The sequence below is a fragment of the Priapulus caudatus genome, unplaced genomic scaffold (assembly GCF_000485595.1).
Source record: "Priapulus caudatus unplaced genomic scaffold, Priapulus_caudatus-5.0.1 Scaffold31, whole genome shotgun sequence".
Lineage (NCBI taxonomy): Eukaryota > Metazoa > Priapulida > Priapulimorpha > Priapulimorphida > Priapulidae > Priapulus > Priapulus caudatus.
Genome location: NW_014577092.1, coordinates 646,190 through 657,765, shown reverse-complemented (window position 1 = coordinate 657,765; position 11,576 = coordinate 646,190). Strand labels below are relative to the sequence as shown.

Genomic DNA, 11,576 nt, shown 5'->3' with positions numbered 1-11,576 from the left:
CACGCGCGTGTACGTGCGTATACCCGCGTGTACGTGCGTATACCCGCGTGTACGTGCCGGGTACACGCGGATACACGTACGTACACGCACGTACACGCAGATCACGCACGTACACGCGGGTATACGCACGTACACGCGCGTGTACGTGCGTGTACGTGCGTGTACCTGCGTGTACGTGCGTGTCACGCACGTGCACGCGGGTACACGCACGTACACGCGCGTCGATTGATTGTTCAATTGTCAAATTGCCAAATTGCCAATTTGCCGAATTGCCAAATTAAATCGCCAATTGACAAATTAAAAGCATGAATACTGAATAGGCGTATTGAATCATGGAATGGAGCAATTGCCGAGGCTCGTCAATCGCCAAATAAAAACGTATACCTACTGCACATGCGCACAGATGCACGAGTACGCCCACGTACACGCAGATACACGCACGTACACGCGGGTACACGCACGTACACTGCGTACACGCACGTACACGCACGTACACGCAGATACACGGATGTACACGCGGGTACACGCACGTACACGCACGTACACGCACGTACACGCAGATACACGCACGTACACGCGGGTACACGCACGTACACGCGGGTACACACACGTGCACGCACGTGCACGCGGGTCCACGCACGTACACGCACGTACACGCACGTACACGCACGTACACGCAGGTACACGCAGGAATACGTAGATAAACGCAGGTACACGCACGTACACACAGATAAACGCACGTACACGCGGGTACACGCGCGTACACACAGATACACGCACGTACACGCGGGTACACGCACGTGATCAATTGAACAATCAATCGATCAATTGAACAATCGATCGATCAATTGAACATATATATATATATATCAGGAGTAGATAATAGGGAAGGAGTGTGACATCAATAAACAAGGGAAATTCGTCATTTACTAGCCTGAAAATACCTACGATTTACTAGGCGTAACTCATCCAACTTAAGCTCAAATCGTACACAGTACATTCGCCTAGCATCGTGCGAAATCGTTTCCTCGTTTACACAAGCAATCCGGAGATACAGACTAAAACGTACGACACGATTATCCATTCGTTGGCCATCAATCCAAGCCTATTCCCCGCCTCTATTCAAACAAAAGGCAGCTACCTAACGCGGCTGCGCGGCTAACGCAGCTACCTAACGCTAACTCGGCGAGGCATGTGGCTCACTGGGAGATTAGGCATCAACACTCGGCGAGATAACCTTTGACCCGGTACACAGCTACACAGGCATACCGGCGTACAGCAGCCACCTCTGCACATACCCTCACGCACGCACGCCAACCGCAATCAGCAGCAGCTGATCGGGGGCTGGGGATGTGTCAAAATTCAAACGTTCAATTGAGCGATTGATTGTTCAACTGAACAGTCAATTTAATCATTCAAACATATATATTAGTGTCTATATATCCTGTTTCATGAATAGCAGCTCATCTTGCGTTGGCGTTGTTGCAGTATTTCACCTTCTGTGTCATGCTGGTGATGATGGCCTGTGCAGTCTACCTGGTCGTTGCCAGCTGGCTCAAGCTGATGCTGCTATCCAGCTTGGTCGCCATCTACGCCTTCCTCATGCTGTTCCCTTACGTAAACCTCTTCGACAACAAGGACATCCTGCTCTACGCACACGTCGGGTAGGCGTTCGCGCGTGCGCACTTGCGTCGGTGGGTGTGTGTGTGTGTGTGTGTGTGTGTGTGTGTGTGTGTGTGTGCGCCGGTGGGTGGGGTGGGGGTGGGAGGGTAATTGCTTACGTCACCTTTTAGTGGGGACTGTATTGTTACAGGATCGTTTATTATGCATGAAATGGTTAGTACAAACTGCAGTAAAGATATCACTGGGAGTGAATAACAACAAGTCGTTGTTTTTCGTGCACTCCTGATGTCATCGATCTTCAACCTGATGGAAATGTGTTTAGACTAGTCGCATGCAGTGTGCACGTGTAGGAGGCATTAGTGCATGGGTTGGGGTGGCAGTCATTTCACGCTGATAAATATCGGTCCTATTCACTACCATTGCTCAGACCTCTCGACAGAATTTTCGGCTGGCTGTCAGTCAACCTATTTATAAACTACTCTCTACATCACTTCCAGTCAATCAGATGGTGTTATAGTAGCTCCAAGAAACGGTATCGCTAGGGTTAGGATACCTATTGTATAGACAATCCGTCGCACAGCCTGGTCGGGCTAGTGTTATAGTAGTCTTTTATATATTAGACTTAGTATATATATATTATAGTCAGGTGGTATAAGTAGCGGAGTCGGTGGAATTGATTGTCTGCCGACTAGCAGTGAACTGCGCTGTCAGTAATCGAGCGGAAATATTCGAGACTGTTTAGGTTTATTCCGATTTATGTTGGTTGCTCAAATCTGATCGGAGCGCCGACACTAGCTATACATTGCACAGCAGTGAACTGCGCTGTGATACGTCAGTAATCGAGCGGGAATATACGAGACTGTTTAGGTTTATTCCGATTCAAGGATCCGGATTCCAGTTTAAGCTGGTGGCTCGAATCTGATCGAAGCACCGACACTAACTATACATCGCATACAGACTGGACGCCTAGGCGGCCTGGTTTTAGGCTAAATCGATTTTCATTTTCTACGACAGAGTTTGTAGAAACACGAAAAAACACAATTAACCAATCAGCTAACAGATTCCCGTCAACCGGGTCTCGGTTTGTTGCGATAGTGGCGGTCGGGCTCGGGCTAGGAGAAACAGAGAGGCAAACCCCGTTCATCTACTGCGCAACCATTAAAATAATCTGCAGCCTACGATATTTTCATATCATTTCTTTGCACACTGTCAAGGAACCCGATACCGATACCATAGGAAAACGCAAGTCTGTCTGCAGTAATTTACTTTACCATGCAGCATTCTACAATACTATACAGCCAGGTTACGTTTATTATGTTTACGCCTTTCAATAAACGCAAATCCTATTTACTGATTTAACAATCACTGCTCCTATTTCATGTTCTGCTATATATTATAGCAAATTAGTGAAAAGTATGAGCTTTTATTAAAAAACAAGGTAATTCACGATTTTCAATGGTGCATGTCATTTTAGAAAATTGGTAAAAAAAAGAAAATTTCTCTGAGTGCTTGACACTCGAACCAAAATTGTTCTATAGATCCTTACCTTCAAATTGGTACAAAAAATGAAACTTTTGGAAAAATTTGAAATGACTGAGTGACCGGTCGCCCCACTATATATCATGCTAATTCATCATGTCGATAGCCTCACTTGTGTTACGAATATTATTTATGCTACGTTACAATTATTTTATGTTGGTTCGCACAACATTGATTTCATTTTATTTATATATATTATTATATAGACTATATTATACAATTCTGATTTTATTGTACTGCGTTCGTCATGTAGATGCATGGAAGTAAACGTATACTTTAAACAGAGACGTGATATGGCTAGGTTAACAGCAGGCGCTTTCTTGCTGTTGTGTATGAAAGTAGATGTGGTATAGGCAAGAGGATAGGCGCGGCAGGTCAAATATGACTACCTAATATTATTGCGAAAACGATAGGTGCGATGGTTCTAGAAGAATTGTCTGGCTTCGAATTCCGGAAATATGGATATTTCTGGATGTAATTATTTAGTGTAGCGCATGGGTGGTAGTAGCGGGGGTATAAAAGTCAGCACTAACAATAAAAAAGGGACAGTTGATATTGCAAGATACGGCGAGAGACCAACGGAGATTTTCACCGACGGAAAATTGGGGTATATATATATATACATGTGTGCGTGCGTGTGTGTGTGTGTGTGTGTGTGTGTGTGTGTGTGTGTGTGTGTGTGTGTGTGTGTTCAATGCGCACCAACTGCCGATAACATACGTAGACTGGTCCGCGCTCGACAGTTCCACTCGCGTGACACTGGAACTGTCGAGCGCGAACCAGTCTATAAAATACGCGGCTTCAGAAATCCGGTATTTAGCGTTCACACGAGGAAATGCGCGGTCCAAGAAATCCGGTATTTCTGAAGCACGGCAAATTATTCGGGGTCTGGGAAGCCTCGTATTTACATGATATACCGGATCTGTTTAGATACCGTATTTCTTGGGCCTCGTATTTTGCCTCGTGTGAACGCTAAATACCGGATTTCTTGCTACGTATGAACGCGACCAATACTCTAGTAAGTGGGCGGAGTGGCAGAGACAATCACAACGTCACCCAAAGAAGGGTATAGATAAATAGATAGTAAGGTAGAGGGTGGGGGGGGGGGTTAAAGGCGTAGTTATAAATGGACAGGTACGGTTATATAGAGCGCACGGGAGCTTACACAATGGATTCTTGCTAGAATGCCTATAGGCTACTGTTACTTCACTAATTGGCTAAGTATATCTCCAATAACGGCTATAGTTGGGTATAGCCTTTACTGTTTTGTGGCGACGGTCATTCAGATCATTAGTTTTTGCTCTAGTCATGAAACGTGAGCGATAAATCACTGTGGTACTATTATACTAGGAGCAATGGGCGCGTGGATGATACCCGAATGCGTGAATGCCCGCGTAAGCTATACTTGCGACAAGAACTTTTAATTGCGAGAGTGCGCGCACGCGAAAGGAAGAGAGAGTGTGCGTTGTGTGTTTTTAGGAGAGAGAAGAAAAGAGAAAAGAGTATGACAGATAGAGGAAGAAATAAAGAGAAAGAGAGAGAGAAAGAGAGAGAGAGAGAGAGAGAGAGAGAGAGAAAGAGAGTGAGTCAGAGAGAAAAGGGGGGTGTGAGAGAATGAGGAGATAGAGAGCTAGTGTATATTATGTAGCTAATAAGATGACCAGTTATAATTTAATGTACCGAATGTTCGTAATTTTACACGAAATTCCAACGATGCATGCATCCTTTCCACTTCATTGCGTTTCCCGTATAAACGAGAGTTCACATCCATATAGCGGGATAACGTCAGTAGTTTCTTGCATGGTCTGCTGTAATAAATTGGTTGCTCTACTGCCGGCAGAATTCCCGGATATGTATACTGGGAAACTGGAATATGACGCCCATTGTGAATGCGTGCCGAGCATATCCATTCTCATCTCGCTTGGATACTTGTGAGTGTACGTGGGCAGAACAAAAATCTCAAAGTGCACGTATCTGCAAAGTGCGTCGATGTAACATGGCTGGTTCTTCTAATGAGGCTGCTTGGCAACCGAACTCTTTTGCTGCAAGTTCGTTAGCATAATTAGGGAATCGTCGGTATTTAGATTATTTAAGTAAAGTGGTAGAACCCTTTGCGCCGCGTTTAATCTTGTTCTTTTTGACTTCACAGTATTTTCATGTTTTTTTGTTATCTCTGCTCCTAAGAGAGACCATGCGCACAACTTTCAGACGGTACCTCTGTAAAGGGCATTGCAACATAACTGCTCACCAAATTCAATCAAACCCCTATCTACTTAATAAAAGAGATGTCTCTATGCTCACGATGAAAATAATCGGAAAAAACTCATCGCTAATTACGTCACGGCAAAAATTGTAAATTTATATATTTATATTATTATATATATTTCTCAAAAACAGCAGAGTTGGGACCTAAAGTTTTAACCGTAAGTTGTTTATAGTATGAACTAAAAAACGGTCCCTGGAATTTTTTCAAATGTGTTATTTTAAGAAATAATTTTAAAAGATGCACGAAAATCTGAAATATTTTTGTAAGATACAATAATATCGTAAATAAAGAATCACAACTTCTAAAATAAAATAAAAAATTTTAAATCCCGGGACCCTTTTTTTTGGTTCATACTATGCATAACTTATGGCTAAAAGTTTAAGTCCCAACTCTGCTGTTTTTGAGAAATAATAAGAAAAAAAATTTGTATAAATTTGCAGCTATGATTCTTTTCATTATTATTTTCATCGTGAGCGTAGAGAGACATCTTTTTTATTAAATAGATGTGTGTTTGATTGAATTTGGTGAGCAGTTATGTTGCAATGCCCTTTACAGAGGTACCTGTCCGTAACCCTGATAAACCTTACAGGTATACCTTTACAGAGGTACCTGTCCGTAGACCTTAAGTGGGTCTTTTCATGCTGATAATGCCATAAATCCTATAACCCGGCAATTTAAATTGCCTGGGTTTTAATATAGCTACTTACCATATCACGGGCACAAAACAATTCCTTGGTATCGCGTATTACACGTATGTATTCAAAACGCTTTTACCTCGTAAGTTTAACTTGCCGACGAATCGTTTTTTAACTGCGTATTTTCGTATCCTGTTTTTCTGCAACAGGTGTCGCAACCGTGACCCGTAAAAATTCAATGAGCTGTCATTAGTCTAAAACGCGCCAATGGGCGCGATTTCCGACTCGGAATTTTTCAGACAACGTGGCAACGCTCTAGCCTTTAAAGGTTATTTTCAGGAGTATTGAATTCGCTTGCAATCCAATTTATACATTTTACAAGCTTAACTGTGTTTTTAAGAAATTACATGCGTGGGAAGGATTGTTAAAATCTCATAAGCTCTTAAGTGCTCGCAGTGTGAACCTCGTAAAAGTCTATGTAATGTTCAGGAGACTTTAACCGAAATTCTGTAACTTTGCCAGATGAGTCCTGCTGGTAAAGAAGGTTCGACAACTGAAGTGATATATACTGAATATATCGGGGTAGGAGTACCCGACTGCGTGCGGAGATTTGCGTTCCTGCAGAGTATTATGATAGTTTGGGAGGACTGCCCGATTGCACCTGCAGAGTATTAGCGTGCTCTCGGAGGACTGTCGACTGTCGACTCGAATGACGTGTGTCCCTGCCGAGGATTACATTCTTACTCTGGCGTGTGTCCCTGCTGAGGACTGCTCGACTCTGCGCGCAGAGGTTTGCGTCCCAACAAACCATATTTGTGCTCAATGGCTCCCTGCAGCGTATTATCGCTTGGTGAGAGATGATGGAGCTCATACGCCGAACCGCAACGCCGTATGGCTTGTTACCGGAATGTGTCCGTAATAAGAACGATCAGCAATGTAGCGCGTGTAGCAGGCAGGGCGTGCGTGTGTGCGTGCGTGCGTGCGCGCGTGCGTGCGTGCGTAGCAGCTAGCTCTTCTATTGTCGCATTCTATTGTCGGTTACTAGACGTGACAGCGCAGGAGCTGTCACAGAGCGAATAAAAATAGTCGCGTCAAATTGCAAAATGTGCGCATTGACACGTCTTCGAGATGAGAAAAAAAGGGGAGCGAAAGAATGAGAGAAAAAAACTGATGGCGAGCCGATGTTGGCAGTTGTTGACGACATTTGAAACACGCCACCGACGTCTCTCTACCTCTGTCTGTCTGTCTGTCTGTCTGTCTGTCTGTCTGTCTGTCTGTCTGTCTGTCTGTCTGTCTGTCTGTCTGTCTGTCTGTCTGTCTGTCTGTTGGGCAGACTAATAGTAAGGTTAGCAGACAACTGGTTGCGTGGGCTGACTACTGGTAACGTTGGCAGACTGCTGATAACGTGGGCAGACTATTGGTAACGTGGACAGATAGCAATGATGTATATTCTGAATGACAGATTATAGGATAGCCATGAATTACACATACCTCTTTACATGTCGAACCTTTCACCCGCACCTCACCGGATGGCGCCACCGACCACATTCGCCATGCAGACGTGGTTACATTTCTCTGCAAGTCGCCCCGCGTTAAGCATCAGCGATGTCACCCTGGCGCTCTAGTGAATTGCGACATTTCCTACCGAGCTCTCGTTTCGCGGCGACGAACGCCCACCTGTTTACGCTCGCCAGGCGTCGCTGCGTTGACGCTGTGACGCAGCGCGAAAAGACATCGGCACTTTCCGGGCTTCTGGCGTTCATTTGATCCGAGAGGCGTTTGGTTACGGGCAGACTCGCGAATGAAACTCTGATTGCTTTTTGATGTCTGTCGGCCGCACGCCAGAACGTGTCAAAATGTCGTGTAAGCGTGCTCGCGCGTCGCGTCGGAGCGTGGGTCCGTGCGGGGGTTCTGTCACCCGATACGCACGAAATCGCAGCCGCCGTCACTTGCAAATTCAACATCGCGTTGTTTAGCCCAAGAGGAAAATATCGAATCGATTCTCGATTCTCGGGCGACGTTTTATATGGAAGCCCTGAAACGTCATACGACTTTTTGAGTTTTTGAATTTCGTATCGTATATAGTACTAGAGATGGTGGTCCAGCAAGGATCATACAGGGAAAAATGTAAACGCGAGAACACGCATTGAGAAATGTTTTTAAGTCGAAAACAGACACACTGCGCATGCGTTATGAAGGAGATTCTGAATTTAAATTAGGCCCTATGCTTTCCCGCTTAAATAGAACACATTTACTCTCACGGTATAGGGGATTCTAAATTTGAATTATGCTATCCCGATTAAAAAGGCACACATATTTACTCTCATGGTAGGGGGTTCGAAATTTCAATTGTTCTTTCCCGCTTAAAACAACACACATTTACTCTCGCGGTAGGGGATATATATATATTGATCGGAAATTCAGAAACTCGGGAACTCGGAAAGTCGCATGTCGTCTCAGGTATTCCATAGTTTTACTCGGGATGTATGCACAGCGGAATTACGTCGATTACTACAGCATTAACTGTTATGTATGTGTTTGTGCGTGTGCGTGTGCTTGTGCGTGTGCGTGTGCGTGTGCGTGTGCGTGTGCGTGTGTGTATGTGTGCGTGTGTGGGCGCGTGTATGTGTGCGAATGTGGGCGCGTGTGTGGGCCCGCGCGCGTGTATTTGTGTGCGTGTGCGTGTGCGTGTGCGTGTGCGTGTGCGTGTGCGTGTGCGTGTGCGTTTGCGCGTGCGCATGCACATGTGTGTGTGCGTGCGCGCGTGCGTGCGTGCGCGCGTGCGTGCGTGGGCGCGTGTTTGTTTGTTTGTTTGTTTGTGTGTGTGTGTGCCTGTGTGGGCGCGCGCGTGTATGTGTGCGTGCGTGCGTGCGTGCGTGTGTGTGTGTGTGTGTGTCTGTGTGTGTCTGTGTGTGTGCATATATATATGTGTGTGTGATTAACACAATATATTTTTGTTCTAAGACATGTTAGCCTTGCCTTAGGCGCTTGCTTTTACACAAGCAACACGGGTAAGTGTTGTAAAGGTCAGACTGTTCGACGTACACGTTTAATAACAGGTATCACCCGTCGCGAGAGGCGCGGATAAACGTCCTGCTCGCGCGATACTTGTACACTTGTACGGATTGATCGTCAGACATGTAAGCTAGTCGTGCGCAGGAACGACGGCGAGATGGCTATTTTCGCTCTCCCGTCGGTGTTTCTGGGGTTCAGGTAAAGGTAAGGCGTCCATAGGCAGCAGGCCTGAATATAAGCATCGAGCAGAGATTAATTAAAAATACTCAGTGTTCCGTCGAATACACATGTCATGTGCGTTGGTCGTTACAGGCCACCGAAGAGAAAGAGGAGATGCAGCGCTTGCAGGTGTACAATAAGAAGCTGCTAACCAATATTCTTCCCGTTCACGTGGCAGAGCACTTCCTAGCCATGGAGAGACACAACGAGGTGACAAAGCCATACTGAGCTTTACTCCCATTGTTTTCATGCACACACACGTACGCCCGCACGCGTACACGAACACGCAAACGCACATGCGTACGCAGGAACACTTGCGGGAACATACACGCGCTCAACAACAGACAAACGCGCGCGCGTGCACGCAAACACGGTTATCACACGCGCGCGCACTCACTCACGCACGCACGCACGCACGCACACGCACGCACACACACGCAATCCATACCATCATTGTTGCTTGTCGAGCTAACATCCTGTCACAGACCAGATTTTATCTTTCAACTCTTTGTAATCTATGCTATGCCATATAGCCCCTGCTTTTCTATAGGGGGGGGGGGCTAGTAAAAATACAAGTATCATATTGTAATAATAACAATTCAACCTTTTTTGAAAGAACTCATCTGCAGTGTAGTATGAGGAGTACTGCATACGCTGTATATTTCGCGGTGGTTTAATTTTCGCGAATTTTGCGAACGCGTCCCCGACCGCGAAATTAACCACTCGCGAAATTGTGCATCAAGTCTGAATTCGCGAAAAATATGGCGTATACAGTAGTTTATAGGTTCATGGTACTACCTACTTGTTTAGGAGCATAAACCCATATATAAGTACATAGTATGCAGCGGTAGTATAACACGTAATTTTTATATAATTATATAAATTTTATAACGTAATTTTATAACATCACGAATCAATCATATTTGTAATAATAACAGCTTTTGTGAAACCCCAAGCTTTACGATAAAGCGAATTTTGAAATAAAACCGCCGTATAGTTTTTAATAAAATCGTCTCACCACATCTGCGATACGACTCGAGTGGTTTCGCAATGAAATTGATTTTAGTACAAAAGCTGGCGATTTTATTGCAAAAGCCGTGTTTTACCAAATCTGTTTCTATTACACAGCTGTACCTCGTGATATTTTAAATTTACGTGTTATATGATCAATCAATGCAAGCGATGTAGATTCCTGCTTTTGCCCATCTAGGTGTTACGATGGACCTATACTCTAGCTTGATATATATACGCTAGTACAGCACAGCTAGGTGCGTGGTGTTTAACATTTATGTGGTATTTCGCCGTGATTGTTTCGCAGGACCTGTACAACGAGTGGTGCGAGCACGCCTGTGTTATGTTCGCCTCGATATCTAACTTCTCAGAGTTCTACATCGAGCTCGAAGGAAACAACGAGGGCGTCGAGTGCCTGAGGTTACTCAACGAAATCATTGCCGACTTCGACGAGGTGAGTGTGGAGCGCAGTGAAGATGTTTACGTCACTTATCTATTCATGTTTCGTTGCTATAATCGTTACAATTTAATACTTCGTGTTAATATAACTTATTCATAATCGTTTGTTATTGTTATTTTATTCATTATGAACGCTGTTTATCCCTGAAATCCACAATGTATCGACTCGAAGTAGTATTCTATGCAAGCATTTTATGCATAGTTTTTATGCTCAGATAGATCCAGATCAAACACTTCCTTGTTCGAAGCTTACGCTCCGATGTTTACATGGACAAAAGCGTCCAGCGGTTTTGTGTGGAGTAATATTGACACAGCGGCTCCGTCTGATTCGACCTTTATGCGTACAAATCAGTGCGTCGTTAGGCCATGCAATATAGTACGTAATTAAGCCGAAATTCTTTTCATTTTGCCTTTTAATCTATTAATGAAAGTAGGTTTGAGTATGAGGTTATCATTTTGTTCGATGCTAGTTTATTATAAGATGTTTTAAAAACGTTTTACTTCGTTGTTTTACAAGACTACTATTCTAGACTAGACTAGACTAGGCCACCTGCACCCCGCAGCTGTATATAATTAAAAGCCTCGTTCACACGAGACCTCGTATTTCTGAAATACCGGATTTGCGAAATACCGTATCTGAGACAAATACGCGGCCGAGCGTTCACACGCTGATTCGCGGCTCCAGAAATACGGTATTTGCGAGCTGCGAGCTGCTTAAGCTTAGTAGGACCTTGTAGCTTAAGCCTATAGGACACACTAGCGATTCTGTACGGTGCTATCTATTTACTCTTGTTTGATATATCGGTGCA

The 11,576-nt window shown here is 44.6% G+C and overlaps 1 protein-coding gene across 1 annotated transcript in view; it reads left to right on the top strand.

The window, feature by feature from the left end:
• LOC106816298 (adenylate cyclase type 5-like) overlaps positions 1 to 11,576 on the top strand; it is a 173,536-nt gene that overhangs the window by 132,589 nt on the left and 29,371 nt on the right. The window contains exons 14-16 of the mRNA XM_014820883.1: positions 1,489 to 1,659; positions 9,391 to 9,507; positions 10,616 to 10,762. Coding sequence (XP_014676369.1) covers positions 1,489 to 1,659; positions 9,391 to 9,507; positions 10,616 to 10,762 — 435 coding nt within the window. The remainder of the gene's footprint in view (positions 1 to 1,488; positions 1,660 to 9,390; positions 9,508 to 10,615; positions 10,763 to 11,576) is intronic.